Source organism: Balaenoptera physalus, assembly GCF_965194825.1.
Source record: "Balaenoptera physalus genome assembly, chromosome: 15".
Taxonomy (NCBI): Eukaryota; Metazoa; Chordata; class Mammalia; order Artiodactyla; family Balaenopteridae; genus Balaenoptera; species Balaenoptera physalus.
Window position 1 is genome coordinate 14139129 of NC_138894.1, and position 15567 is coordinate 14154695.

General features: G+C 45.6%; 1 protein-coding gene across 4 annotated transcripts in view; it reads left to right on the plus strand.

The window, feature by feature from the left end:
• The first annotated feature begins 353 nt into the window (after positions 1-353).
• Positions 354-15567, plus strand: part of TTL (tubulin tyrosine ligase) — a 39227-nt gene continuing 24013 nt past the window's right edge. Inside the window, exons 1-4 of one of the 4 annotated variants that reach the window (XM_082426866.1) lie at positions 628-766; positions 2801-2867; positions 4131-4209; positions 10210-10442. In XM_082426866.1, the coding sequence (XP_082282992.1) occupies positions 4148-4209; positions 10210-10442 (295 nt within the window). In that variant the 5' untranslated portion in view covers positions 628-766; positions 2801-2867; positions 4131-4147. Of the gene's footprint in view, positions 767-2800; positions 2868-4130; positions 4210-10209; positions 10443-15567 lie in introns of all 4 variants that reach the window. The other 3 variants (XM_082426867.1, XM_082426864.1, XM_082426865.1) reach the window with 3 other exon arrangements.

The following is a 15567-nucleotide window of genomic DNA, read 5'->3' on the forward strand; positions in this document are numbered from 1 at the left end:
ACAGGATGGGGCCGTAGAACTTTTCGTTTTTATCCATAAAACGTCCCTTTGAAATAGTAGGTGGGAAGCGACCGGAGCAAGCGCCCTAGAAAGGGATCTTCCGCTGGCACCGCCGCCCCCCGCCGCCCCCGGCAGTGACCCTGGGCTCGGGAGGACTGCCCCACTCTCCGGTCCCTCTGGGGACCGGCTCCCGAGGCTGCGGCTCAAGCCGCGCCCCCCTCCTCCAGCCCCCGCACCCTCCGCCGCCGGCAGCCGGCTCAGGGAGGGTGCGGGGCGCGCCCCAGGCGCACAGGCTCCCCCCGCCCGCCGCCGGGCTGGCCGCGCGGAATCACGGGCCGGAGGCGGGGCTGCGCCGGCGGTGGGCGCGGCGTCCGGGCTGCGCTCGCCGCTCGGGCCGACGCGCGGGCACCCGGGCGCGGGCCGCCAGGGGAATCCTAGCTGCGCGGTGGCCGGGCGCAGCGGCGCGGCCGGAGCGTGCGGGGCGGGGTCGGCGGGGTCGGCGGGGCCAGATCCCGGCTGGCGCTCGGGCGGGTCCTACGCTGAGCCGCCGCCTGGCTGGCTGGTTCCTGCGGCGGCTGCCGGGGCGGCCCGGTCGCGCGGCCCTTCGCCATGTACACCTTCGTGGTACGCGACGAGAACAGCAGCGTCTACGCCGAGGTCTCCCGGCTGCTGCTCGCCACCGGCCACTGGAAGAGGCTGCGGCGGGACAACCCCAGGTTCAACCTGATGCTGGGAGAAAGGAACCGGCTGCCCTTCGGGAGACTGGGTGAGCGTCCCCGTTTCGCGCCCTCCCGCTCCTCCCGGTAGAACGAGCGCTTTTGTCTTAAGGTCAGAAACCTTCCCCTCTGTCGTTCCTCGGGCGGATAAGAAAATGCATCCCTAAAGGGCCAAGCCCGTTGTTTTTCATGCCTTCTCGGGTCCCAAATCGAATTCGGGGCGGGAGTGGCGGTGCGGGCCCCGGGACGGCGGCCGCCTCCTGACAATGACCCGGCCCTGCAGCCCCGGGGGCGTCGGCCTCGGGAGCGGGGAGCCCATGCCGCGCGTTCCCCGGATTCCCCGGTCCCGACGCCTCCAAATCGGGCAGGTCGGCTGGGCAGATCGCCGGGCGGGGCGACGCTCCGCGGAGCCGGCGGCTGACATCAGGCTGGAGTCATCTTGCAAATTTCCTCCACCGGGGATTCCGCCCTGCCTGTGTTGGCTCGGGAGGGGAGCTTGTGTGTGTTGAAAACCCTGAGGATTCAGCTCCCCGAAGGCTCAGATAAAGCGTCAGGGGATTTGGAAAAGACCTCTGGATTCCGAAAACAGGAGCTTCAGGCAGTGAGCCCAGCCCGGGGAAGGGCGGAAGGGTGTCTGATTTTAGACCTTCCCTTAGTTTCACCAAAGAACACGTTTTCACAGTTGCGCATTGAATGCAGATTTTACGTGACCCGGGTTTCTCTGCCCTACTCTCTCCGAGGGAGTTCCCTTCATTCACACGGTTGAAGCTGGCACCCCCATGTCTACATCTTCCCCTGTAGGAAGAGGCAGGGGGAAGGAGAGGACCAACGGCTCCTTTTTAGATGACGTAATCCAGAAGTTGTGCAGATCACTGCCATTTACATCCCACTGACCTGCACATAGTCTCACGGCCTCTCCTCCCTGCACAGTCATCCGGAATTGCAGCCTCACTCGGGGTCGCCGTGTGCCCTGCCAAAATTCCCCTGGGGTGGGCACCCCATCGTACTGCCAAAGATAGAAGGGGAGAAAATAACGAGGAAAAGTCATCTCTGCCTTGGAGGGCATCCCAGAGAGAACAGCGTTCTACGTCCAGGAGAGGAGACAGTTTTCAGAAATAGGTGTGGTCAGCGGGTTGGAGAGGTTGAATAGGCAAATACTGAAAATAGCCATTTGGAACTGACTAGCCCTTGGTGAGCTGACAGAGCACAGTTGGGTGGGAGCCTGTAGAATTGTAATGATTTGAGGAATGAAGGGGGTTTCAGCCTAGCCTTCCTGATATTTTTTCTTTGAAATGAGACCATGGACAACTTTTTATTGTTATACAAATTTATGATGTATATTGGGGACTCCATGGAAGGGCTGATTCCAACCCCCAGAAATCTTCGAATATAGGGAATGTGCCTGGAGACTGAGTCCCTTTTGTTAAACTGTCTCCCCAGGAAGCCCTCAGCGAGAAGAACACCTTCCCTGAAAGAAGAAAACCTGCTTATAGTTGAGAACGTTTATTTCCTCCTTGCTCTGTCAGCTTCCCTGCCTGCCTGACTTTCCTCTTTGGACTGGTCAGTGCCTGGCTGAAAGAGCTTAGGTGGAATCCTAAAAGTAAAAACTGACAAAAATGGCTCTTCGCAGGGATGATTGGCATTGCTGTGGGGCTCAGGACTAGGGTGTAGGATTAGGGTTAGGAGCAGAATCCTAGAAGGTCCAAATCCCAAACAGGTACCATGAAGTCAGCAGCTGCTCAGGAAACATTTGGTTTTTATGGGAAAGAAAACAGCATCTGATTGGGAGTTTGGGATTAACGGATGCAAACTATTGGCATATGTATAACTGGATCACTTTGCTGTATACCAGAAACTAACACAACAGTGTAACTCAACTATAGTCAAATATAAAATTTAAAAAAAAGAAAAATTCTAAAAAGAATGTCAGCCAGAAAAACCCCCCATACTTCAATAAAATAAACATTTTTTAAAAGGTTAGCATCTTAAAAAAAAAAAAGAAAAACAAAACCAAAAAACCAGCATCCCACAACCAGATGGTTATAATATGCCTTCATTGTTAAGGATATTTACCTTTCACACAGTTCGAAACCCAAGGAGATGGCCCAGCGGATAAAGGCCAAGGAATGCTGCTGCCTTGGTGATGTGAAGGTGGGTAGTTCAGGTGTGAACCAGTCCGTCTGTCCAGGGAGATGGTGAGAGCTAGTTAGCGCCTGAAACTTTTTATTTGATTGTATGCTGTTCTCAGATGAATTAGTCTTACCTCTGGCATCTTCAATTCAAGCTCCCATTGTTGGGTTCTACTTTTGTGTTGCTGAAAACTGCATTTTCTTAAGATGTTAAACATAAATTGAGGCTTTTATAGAGATTATCATAGTGAAGTAAGTCAGACAGAGAAAGATAAATATTATATGATATCACTTATATGTTGAATCTAAAAAATAGTACAAATTAATTTATTTACAAAACAGAAACAGACACACACATAGAAGACAAACTTATGGTTACCAAAGGGGAGGGGGGGAGGGATAAATTAGGAGTATGAGACTAACAGATGCACACTACTACATAAAAAATAAAAAGGATTTACTGTATAGCACAGGGAACTATATTCAATATCTTGTGGTAACCTATAATGGAAAAGAATCTGAAATATATATATGTATAACTGAATCACTTTGCTGTACATCTGAAACTAACACAGTATTGTAAGTCAACTATACTATAATAAAATTTTTTTTAAATTGAGGCTTTTGTTTTTATTTGTATCCTTTGCCCTAATTTTAAAGAGGAGGGGGCGTGCAGTACAATCTATTGAAAATGGGTTTCCCTGTGAGAGGACGCACAGAACATCCTCAGGGCTTCTGACTTTACGGACATGGCCTCTCCACTACCTCCCCTCCGCTTCTAGTGGCCCTCCTAGAAGCTTGCACAGGGAGACACGCTTGAGAACAGCAGGATCGTAGTTCTACGGCCTTCCTTGATGACTGTAGAAAGCAAGGGTAGCAACATCAAAAGCCTGACTGTTTAAGTCCTTACTGTACAGAGGTGACTAAATCCATATGTGTTAAGCCAAGTGTGCGGTGCAATGGGGATCCAGGAGAGGCGAAATAGAAAATACTCTCCCACCCAAAGAAGAAAAAACAGAGGCAGCAGTGGTCTTTGGCAGACCTACGATGGCGGTATCATAATAGCCACTCTGGGGAGGGTGAGAATTGCCAGTGAGATGCTGAGCAAAGGGGCGTAGAGGGGCCGGGCAACTGAATCGCTCCCTTTCCAACACCCAGTCCTGAAAGGGGAGAAAGACGAGCTAAGCACGACCCTGCTCTCCCTCCTGCGCGCTGGTGCTGACGTTGTCATTTCCCACTTGAGAAATTGTCTGTTTCCCTTCTGAGCCTCTTCTTCCCTTCACAGGTCATGAGCCTGGCCTGATGCAGTTGGTGAATTACTACAGGGGAGCTGACAAACTGTGTCGCAAAGCTTCTTTAGTGAAGTAAGTGTTCTTTAAGACCCGTGTTTTCCATTTTTCACCTGAACCTTTTGAGCTTTCATCCTGAAGCACTTAAGCAAAAGTGTGAGATCGTCTTTCAAGGGAGAAAACACTTTTATTTAAAAAGCCAACAAAGATCAGCTTTTCGTCACAGTCCAAACTTGGCTGTACGTGCCTGGTGAAGCCTGTCTGTCCCTTAAGTTGCGGCTCCCTAGAAGCAGAGCCTGAGACAGGGCTTCTGGCGCAAGTGATTTATAAGGGGAGGGCTTGCAGGAGAAACGCGCTCAGAGCCAAGGGCAGGGCACCTGGGGAAGACGCGAAGCGAGGAGGTGGGTTCAGCTGAAGTCTCGCCTCAGCCTGACTCCATGGAGCTTGGCAGTGAACAGCCCCTCGATGTTCTCTACTCTGGCGTCGCACAGCCACCGGCTGCGGGCGGGACACAGCTTCCCCAGCGCTTCTAGGCACGGGCTGGTCCCTGGAGAAGAGGCGCGCCTAAGCCCTTGGCAGCCAAAGCTCAGCAGCCAGGGGTCCCTCAGAAGGGACACCTGGGCAGAATATACCGGTGTCTACTGCACCACCCATCTCTGAGCAGTGGACTTACAGCCAGGTGCCAAAAGAACCGTGTCATAAGGTGGAAGGAGGCAGCCTTATACAGTGATTAAGATCTAGGATCAGCAGCTTGGGTTTTAATTTCAGCTCTTAGCAGCTTGGGCACATTTTCTGATCCCTTTAAGCCTCGGTGCATCCCTCATAAAGAGGCTGTGATGCATGTAAAGTGTGTAACACAGTGACACAGAGTGAGCGTTTGATGCTATGCCTTAGTTTCCTTTGCTGTGAAACGAGGAAAATAATAGCAACTACCTCAGGGTTGTTGTGAGGATTAGTTGAGTTACTTTACATAAAGGCTCGGAATAATGCGCGTGTCAGAGTTCACACTGTATAAATGAAAGGTGGGTGTGGCCCCTAAAATCAGGTCTCCAGTGTTCCCTCCACAGTGGCTAGTGAACACGTGTGTGTAGCTAAACGAATCATTTAGGTAAGAAGACACTAGAAGACTTGACCCAAAGCAAATGCTCTTTTCCCCGGTCACACAGCTTTCCGGGCTCTAGCTGTTTACTAGGTTGAGTGCTGATAGGAATATTTCCACCTTTTTGTTCAGACTGACTGCCCCCACTAACTTATGTATCCACTTCTTCCTGTGATGGATTTTCATGATTTACCAGCTACTCCTGAAGGAGAACGAGGCTTTCTGAAGTCTTACATATTTACACATTTAGAGTGCAAACAGTTGTTTCAGCAGAACTAGAAGTAGGACACAATTATTTATCCAGATTGTCCATTTAGAACTTTTTATAAAACGCTTACTCATTCTTTATTCTGTGATGATTTTTTTTCCTAAAGATAGAGGTTGAATTCTGTTTTTGAAGTAGAAAGCGGAAGGTGCTGTAAAAAGTAATGTTCTCTATATTTGCATACTTGGCAGCTATAATAGGGTGAAGAGAGTACAGAGCTGGAGTCATGAGCAGGTCTGAATAGGTATCTGGACCTCTGTGACCTTGGACGGTGCCACTCAGAATCTGTGGGGACGGAGGTGATCACACCTGCTTTTTGCCGTTCCGCAGCATGCGGCGTGGTCTGTCATGGCACCTGATAAATGACGACATGACTTATGCAGACTAGGGGTTGTCATCATTCTCATAAGCTTCCTTTGTTCTCTCAGGTGTCCTGCAAGGGACTGTAGTAATTCCAGGAGGGGATGATCACCTTTGTCATTTTGTCTCTCTCCCATAGTTCGTATGGCTCAAAAGAGCTCCAGAAAGTTAAAAACGTCATCTCGGGTGGCAGTCAGAGAAGACAGCCAGGTTGCCCATGGCCGCAGCAGTTAGTGTTGAGCCAGGACGGTTCTCACCTGTGCAAATGGGCCCCGTGGGCAGTGTGCCTGGGCATCCCTCGAGGCTTCCCAGGGCCTTGATGGGGTTCCATGCTGGACCTTGTACAGCAAGCGCCTGTCACTTCGGGGAGCTTTAGAAATTCATCAGGGCCCCGTGGCCATAGTCTCAGAGCGCTCAAGGGCTGTCCTCCTGGCCCTGGTTGGAGCTTTCTTTTCCTCTTGTGAGCGTTTCTCACATCTCATGTGAGATGTGACTAAACCTCCATTTGGGGCTGCTTCCCAAATGGGCCTTTTTTGGAAAGGGAACAAATGCTAGAGACTTCCGGTAGAAACTGGACTAAGTTCTGTACAGGAAATGAGGGCTTCAGATGAAGGGCATTCTACAGACCAGCGCTGGCCAGCAGAAATAGAATGCTGGCCACATGTGTCATTTTAAATTGCCTAGTAGCCCCGTTAAAATGAGTACAAAGAAACCGGTGCAATTTATTTTAATAATATATTTTATTTAACCAAATAAATCCAAAATGTCATGTAATTAATATTAAAAACAACTAATGAGATGTATTCTTTTTTTTTTTTCTGAGTCTTCAAAATCTGGTGTGTATATTTTACATTTATAGCACAACTAAGCTCAGATATTAAATTTTCATTAGAAGTGCTATATTTAGATTTCATAAAAATGTATGGTTGAAAAGGTAGATTTACATACCCAAGTCATTCTGACGTACGTAAAAGTTTTTCAATAACTGTATTAAATGCCAAAATATAATTTTCCTTTAATATTCACATGTATATTGACAAAGCAGGTTCATAACATCAGAAGAATTGATTTGACTTTGAAGCAAAAGCATATCATTTTTAAAACTATGTCCAAGTTAAGCAAATTCACCAACTCATGTGTCAACTCAGTATTATTAATATTGAATTCAGAGGAGGTATTGAATAAATTGAAAAGAAACTCTAAATTTGTCATTATCAACAAAGTGTTCTTCAAATTTTTCTTTAGTTTTTGCAGCCAGTTTGCATAATGCTGTCTATTACAAGGAAAATCTTATGCATACTGAGTCATAAAACTATGTAAAATCGTTATTATTGACTTATATTATGAAGTTGGAACATAAATTCTCACACCTGTTGGGCTACATCATAAGTAAGATCTTTTTTTCCAACTTCCTTGGAGCTTTAAATTTAGCTTGTTCATATGCAGCGTGGTTATAGGTGAAAAAATGTAAACCACGCTGCATTTTTTATCTTTGATTATTGAATGAAGTAATAGTTGCATGAAAAGAACGATTTGACAAGCATTCCTCTTATTTTAAGAAAATGTGAATTGGAGTTTACAGTACAGGGAAACCTTGTAAAACTCTTGCATCTCTCAGTCAGTGAGCATTGGCAAAGAACACAGGATCATTAAATTCATCATCTTGTGTTTCTTTCATGGTTCTATACCTGGGAACCATTGTAGCATTTGCAAGCATATACTGAACCATTTTAACAACTGTATCCATACTGAGTGCAAATGTTTTCAATATGTATCATGCAATGAAGCAAATGTTTCCAATACGTATGGTACAACAAAATAAAGCAACAAAGCAAATGTCAGTCTATTAAAATCACAGTAAATCCAGATTTTAACCCAACCTAGCTGAAGTAATGTCTGTCATGATAGAAGCTGACTTTTCACATGTAGATGAAATTCTTCTTGCACAAATGCAAAAGATGAGAAAATATCTTCACCACGAGTTTATATTTTAGGCTGCAGTTTGACAATTTTTTTTTCATATATTTGGAAATCTTTTGAGGCAAAACATACGAAGTATTAATTGGGCAGCATCTCTTATGTCACCCAACTCATCTAAAGCTAAGGAAAAATATTTCAAAATTTTCCAATTTTGAATCAATCTTTTAATATTGTTAGAAATGCTTTGTACTCTATGGGCAACTATTGATGGCTTAACTAAAGATTGTTCACTTTTTATAAAATATCTTTTTAGTCTTCTCCTCAAAATAATTTCTATTACCACATTTCCATCTAAAAGGATGTTCCTTTTGCGTGTGTGTGTAAGAATCCAAGCCACTTTATAGCTGACCAAAGTTACAAGCTCAGATCCTAAGAAAAGTATGTTTAAAGATTTTTTTGTTGAGTTTTTAATTCTGATTTCAGCCACTAATTCCATTGCTCCTCTTTAGGCTACTGAGAGGAAAACACTTATCAAATTCATTATGTATTTGCTGAAAATGTCTCCTTATACAACAAACTTCATTTTTCCTGCCACAGCAAATTGTAATTGCAATTTGTTAGGAAATTTGTGACACGTCTTCTTCTAGTGCTTATTTTTTTCTTTATTGTCTGGTCATAGTTCTAGCTTCTGCATCCCCACTCAATTCCGTGTCAGTAGAATGCCTTTGTTTTAAAGTTAAAAGTTTGTCCATACTCATTTTTTTAACTAGAAGACTAATTATACGTTATTTACCAATTATGATTTACCTAGCTATTACTGTAACTTGGCTGGGTGCATAATAAAGACATTATAATGTTTCATCAGTGCCTGGAAAAAAATTCACATGAGCTGAATCCATCTGTTGTCCCCCAGTAGAACAGTGATGCATTTATGTCTAATACCAGAAGCAGCACACACGCCTGACATGCACGCCACCCTCTAACAACAACATCTGAGGTCACGTGGTGGTTAAAGTGAAACGTCATCTACCGAAACAGTAATGTTGTGCTTGGTGGAAATATATTTTACAATGCTTCAGCTTTTAAATTAAAACTAAACAAAATGGAAAATTCAGTTCCCGAGTTGCATTGGCCACTTTTCAAGTGCTCGGAAGCACTTGGAAGCTCCACGTGGCTAGTGGCCGCCGTATTGGACGATGCAGGTAGAGCTGAATGGTCAGTGAGTTAGAAATGTATTGATTTTTTGTTCCTTTGAGTTCTTTAAGTTAAATTCCATTGCCTCTAACTTAAAAATAGCTTTATTTAAAATCTCAGTTTAAAGTTTCTTTTCATTATTTCTGCCATTGGCTCATAGGTTGGGTTTTGCCCAGGCTTTAACAGTGCTGTTCTAGACAGAAGAGGGAGTGCAGCTCAGGGGAGGCCTGTGAATGTCTTTGGGCAGGTTTCTCCCTCCTCTGATTCCTGGGGAGCAAGGGTAGGTTTTTTTCTTTCTTTTTTTTTTTGGCTGCACCTCGCGGTTTGAGGGGTCTTAGTTCCCCAACCAGGGACTGAACCTGGGCCCTCGGCAGTGAGAGCACGGAGTCCTAACCACTGGGCCACCAGGGAATTCCCAAGGATACGTTTAGAGTTAGGACATGGGAGTGATTCAGGGCTTGCATCCTGCTTGTTTCTTACTACCTTTGTGATCTTGGGAAATTCACTTCTCTGTGACCTAGTGCCTCATCTGTGAAATGTGATGCTAGAGCCTCCCCCCAGGGGTCTGATTGGAGAGGAGATACAGTGTGAAGCCTTTGTGTTTATTAAGTGCCTGCCCAGGACCTTTCTTTATTTTCCATTATATTATGGGGTTTTTTTTGAGGTGGGGGCAGGAGGTGTGTATAGTTATGACCACTGGAGTCCCAGGTTCCATTAGAAAGATTCTTCCTTTATTCTGTCACTGAAGCCAGGCTGAGCTGAAAGCAAGAAATGAAGAACGAAAATGTCTTTAGATAATTCAGATTCCTGAGTATTAGCCTCTTCTCTCCAGAGTTGGGCCAAGGTGGTATTTTTGCTAGTAATCCAAATAGTTTCCTCAGTTCTCCACTTTGTTTTTGTAGGGTGGGTCTAGCTCAGCTATAGCATGTTTGGCGAAAAGATGTTGGTTCAGGATTACTTCAAGTTAAGTTTCCTTAGAGATGCATTTTAAAAGGAGCTAAAGTTCTGGACATTAAGCCCCTTTTGAATTCACTGGAGCATGTCTGTAAGGTCGCGTGTGACAGCTGTGAGCTGCCCTGTGGTGCCTTGGAGGTCTGCCCCGTGAGTGGGATAAGAAGGAGACCTAGCCCTGGTCGTGCCCTGCTTCCTTCCAGAGCTCGGGGGCAAAGCACTGGCTGTTCTGAATAGAGGGACAGAGGGTACTCAGAAGAGAGACTGACCCTCTGTCCTCTGCCAGGCTCATCAAGACCAGCCCAGAACTGGCTGAGTCCTGCATATGGTTCCCCGAGTCCTATGTGATTTATCCAACCAACCTCAAGACCCCAGTTGCTCCAGCTCAGAATGGAATCCACCCGCCAATCCATAGCTCAAGGACAGATGAGAGAGAATTTTTCCTGGCTTCTTATAATAGAAAGAAAGAAGATGGAGAGGGCAACGTTTGGATTGCAAAGTCGTCAGCCGGAGCCAAAGGTGAGTCTGCACTGCTGCCCCTCCTCCCTTCCCCGTAGGTTCCCGTTGTGTTTTGTTAGAGGCAAAGGACGTCTTTAGACAAGTGGTTATTCTAATCTGAGTCCTCCAGGGTAGAGACCTCGTTTCATTACATAGTTTAAAATATCTGTGTGCTGGTGACTTAGAAACGTGTCTCTCCACATCAACTAAAAAAGAATAAAATAAAATAAAATAAAAAAGTGAAATAAAGTAAAATAAAATAAAAAAATAGAAGTGTCTCGAAACTAGAATAAATTCGAGCTGAGGTCTTTCCCTTAAAGCTCCACATCCAACAGCAGGCATTTTCAACTTCACGTGTCTGATATAGAACTCTTTTTTTTTTTTTAATTAATTAATTTTTTCTGGCTGTGTTGGGTCTTCGTTTCTGTGCGAGGGCTTTCTCCAGTTGCGGCAAGCGAGGGCCACCCTTCATCGCGGTGCGCGGGCCTCTCACTATCGCGGCCTCTCTTGTTGCGGAGCACAGGCTCTAGACGTGCAGGCTCAGTAGTTGTGGCTCACGGGCCTAGTTGCTCTGCGGCATGTGGGATCTTCCCAGACCAGGGCTCGAACCCATGTCCCCTGCATCAGCAGGCAGATTCTCAACCGCTGCGCCACCAGGGAAGCCCTAGAACTCTTTATTTCCTTCCCAGCTTCACCCACCCCAGCCTGCTCCTCTTTCCACCTTCCCATGGAGTATATGATTCCACTTTTCACCCAGCCTCTGAATCCCCAAACCTAGGAGTCGTCTTTGGCTGCTCTTTGCTTTACAATCTATACCTAATGCATCAGTAGGTCTTGCTAACTGTACCTTCAAAATAAAGTCTGCAGTGGACTTTTTCTTGCCGTTTCCAGTGCTCTCACTTAAATCAAAGCTCCTTTTCTCTCTGTTCTGTGTAAGTGCAGCACCTGCTCACAGCAGCTCTCCTGCTCTTGGACAGAGTGATGTTTTAAAAACAGAAAAGTGATCATGTTACTCCCCGCTCAAGACTTACCAGCTGGCTTCCCAAGGCAACTAGAATAAACTCGAGTCCTGGTGGGAAGTCTCCGTCACTTGATATTTGCCTGTATCTCTGATCTCATCTCTTATTCTTGGCCTTGCTCCCTGTACTGTAGCCATAACACCTGCCTAGCATCCCTGAAATACTCTAAATTCATCTCTGTACCTGGAATGAGCTTTCATGGACTATTTTTCATTTCTCAGCTCAGATGTTGCCTTGTCAGAGAGGCTTTTCTTTTTTTTTAGAGAGGCTTTTCTGATCTAAAATAACCTCTGTGCCCATTGCTTTCTATCCTTTTCCCTGCTTTATTTTCCATCCTTGCACTAACCTCTTCCCAGCACTCTATTACATATTAGTTTATCTGTTCACCTCCCCCATAATCCTGCACACTCCATATAAACACAGACTTTCTGTCTTGTTCATCTCTGTACCCTCCCCATAGGCACTTAATAAATGTGTGTTGAGTCAATGCGGGGAAGGCATAAGGTACGTCATACTAACTCGGGCTTAAAATGTAGGCAGCTGCCAATGTAATGATCACATGGACACAGTCCCTCTCTATAACTACCATCATATGCTCTCTTAAAAACCACTCCATTTTTTTTTTTCTTTTGAACTCTTCCCATAGTTTCTATCCATTTTTTAAAATTAATTAATTAATTTATTTTTGGCTGTGTTGGGTCTTCGTTTCTGTGCGAGGGTTTTCTCTAGTTGTGGCAAGTGGGGGCCACTCTTCATCACGGTGCACGGGCCTCTCACTATCATGGCCTCTCTTGTTGCGGAGCACAGGCTCCAGACGCGCAGGCTCAGTAGTTGTGGCTCACGGGCCCAGTTGCTCCGCGGCATGTGGGATCCTCCCAGACCAGGGCTCAAACCCGTGTCCCCTGCATTGGCAGGCAGATTCTCAACCACTGCGCCACCAGGGAAGCCCAAAACCACTCCATTTTGAACCTACTTCTTCTTTTATTGCCTTGGAAGACCATCTGGCCATTGGTACTCATTTCTGTCCCTGGTCCAGTGGACCTCACCTTCTTTTCCACCAACCGTGAGACAGGAGGGCATCACCTGGAATCTCCTGAAAGTGGGAGAATTGGACTCTTGCCACAAGCCAGGTACCTCACCTGCTTCTCCCTCCCCTCCTGGGACTTCTTCTCCAGGAGAGTCCCCTAGCTTTGTTCTAATAGTAAGTGGGGGAATTGAAAGAGGAAATAGTCATCCACAGTATTCCAGATTCCTCCTTTGGATCGGGGCTGGAATCAGGATGGCCATTATGAGGCTATCATGTGTCCTTGTGTCGTGGACTTGACTGGTGCGAGAAGCATGAGTGAGGCAGGGCCCTGGGTAGAAGGATCTGTGAAGTCGTGACGGTGATCCCACCTAGGTGGTCCCTAGACCCTCACCAACACAAGATATGGAGTAATGCTCAGCAGCAGAGGAAGGTAAAGAGAGAATAAAATGCCAAACAAAGAAGACATTTTGCTTTAGGAGTTGAGGAGATAAGTGGTGTGGATTTGTTTTGTTTGGGAATTACAAAATGAAACCAATAGGCTGCATGAATGACTTTTATTCTTGTTAAACAAATACTTAGTGCCTACTACATGCTGGGTGTAGTTGGCTTAACTTCACACTATATCCAGATCAAGCCACTGTTCACCACCTCCTCCACCCCCCGTCTGGGATCTGAGTCACCTTCACCTGTCACCTGGAGCATTGCTCCCTGTTCTCCTGTTCTTGGCCATTCTCCAGAGTCTACACAAAATACAGCAGACAGAGATCCTGTTAGAGCACAATCAGACCATGTCACATCTGTACTCAGCCCTGTCTCTGGGGCCAGGACAGCACCGGGCATGCAGCAGAGGTTCAATATATGTATTGAGTGAATGAATGAATGGATGGATGAATGAATAAGAGAAGTAATGAACGTTTGGAGGGAGATAAAGAGATAAATGAGACGGACATGGTTCTCTTGCCCTCGGGGACCCATAGTCTAGTCAGAAAGAAGGCTAATGATGCATTTATTTCCAGATTAGCTAAATGTTGAGATGGGAACAAAGAACCAAAAAAACCATTGTGACTGCGACCTTGAAGCTCCTAGAAGAACCCCAGCTTCATAACTTAGTGAGGATATAAACAAATATCCTCCAGGTTTAGTTAGTGAGGATAGAAACAAATGGTATAAGAAACACAGTTATTGGGCTTCCCTGGTGGCGCAGTGGTTGAGAATCTGCCTGCTAATGCTGGGGACACGGGTTCGAGCCCTGGTCTGGGAAGATCCCACATGCCACGGAGCAACTGGGCCCGTGAGCCACAACTGCTGAGCCTGCGCATCTGGAGCTTGTGCTCCGCAACAAGAGAGGCCGCGATAGTGAGAGGCCCGCGCACAGCGATGAAGAGTGGCCCCCGCTCGCCACAACTAGAGAAAGCCCTTGCACAGAAACGAAGACCCAACACAGCCAAAAATAAATAAATAAATAAATAAATAATAAACATAAAGGAATTCCTTTTAAAAAAAAAAGGAGTCTTAAAAAAAAAAAAGATTTAAAAAAAAGAAAGAAACACAGTTAACAAACACATGGAAACATGCTACACTGGTATACAAAACTTAGAAAATAAATGTGGATTTTATGTATATTTTACACCTACAAAATAAGAAAACAAAACCCTTCAGTGGTTGTGTTGCTGAGTTTGTTGTGAACTGCTCCCTCCCAGTGGTGATACACAGCCCTTTGAAGCAGCAATAGGATCACACAGAGCAAGAGTCAGAAAGAGTTCCTTTGCTTTCGGCTCACTCATCTCATTCCTGAAAATTTACTCCAGGGAGATAGTTAAAAAGTAACAAGGGTGATCTACAGCAAAGACATTTACCATTGTGTTACCTGTAATAGCAAAATTGTATTTAGGAACAACCCCATTGTCCAGCAGTCAGTAAACATGTCATTTTTTACATCCACACAATGGGATATTTCTTTGGCCACTAACATTGCCAAGTTAATGCAGATACAGTGAAAATACTGACTGTATGAAGTGAAAAAAGAATATGAGGTGAGTTTGCTGTGATTGAACCTGTCTTTGCCATATTACATAAAGGAAGGTAATATGAAAAAATGAAAAGAATTATGTTAGGAAATAAGATGATGGGTAGTTTCAGGGCATTAGTAGGAAAATGGTGTTTTAGGATGATTATTCTAAAAAGAGTATGCAAGATGCTGTGGAGGAGGGGAGACTAAAGTCTGTACTGAAGAACTGGCAAGTGCGAATAAAGAGGAACCAGGAAATCTGAGTGCGGTTCTTAAGGGAAATGAAACAGAATGAATTATGTTCATCCAAAAAGAGAGGAAGGGATGTTTCCCAAGTTGATTTGCTGTTTCTTGTTTAAGAGGCTAACCAGGTGGTGGAGGGAGTGATAGAAATGGGGTAGTTGAAAAAGGGGTTGGCTTTTAGGAAAGATGAATCATTAAATTAATTTGCTGTACAGCAGAAATTAACACAACACTGTAAATCAACTATACTTCAATTAAAAATATATTGGAAGGGGCTTCCCTGGTGGTGCAGTGGTTGAGAATCTGCCTACCAATGCAGGGGACACGGGTTCGAGCCCTGGTCTGGGAAGATCCCACATGCCACGGAGCAACTAGGCCCGTGAGCCACAATTACTGAGCCTGCGCGTCTGGAGCCTGTGCTCCTCAGCAACAGAGGCCGCGATAGTGAGAGGCCCGCGCACCGCGATGAAGAGTGGCCCCCACTTGCCACAACTAGAGAAAGCCCTCGCACAGAAACGAAGACCCAACACAGCCATAAATAAATAAATAAAAAGACTTTCTCTCTTAAAAAAAAAAAAATATATATATATATATATATATATTGGAAAAAAAAATAATTTTTACTGAAAGCATGAGACCCAAGTAGAGATGGGCTGTAAATCTAAAGTGTAGGTGGGTGACTTCCCTGGTGGTCCAGTGGCTAAGACTCCGTGCTCCCAATGCAGGGGGCTCCGGTTTGATCCCTGTTCAGGGAACTAGATCCCGCATGCCGCAACTAAGAGTCCGCATTCCGCAACTAAAAATCCTGCACGCTGCAACTAAAAGATCCTGCACACCTCAATGAAGATC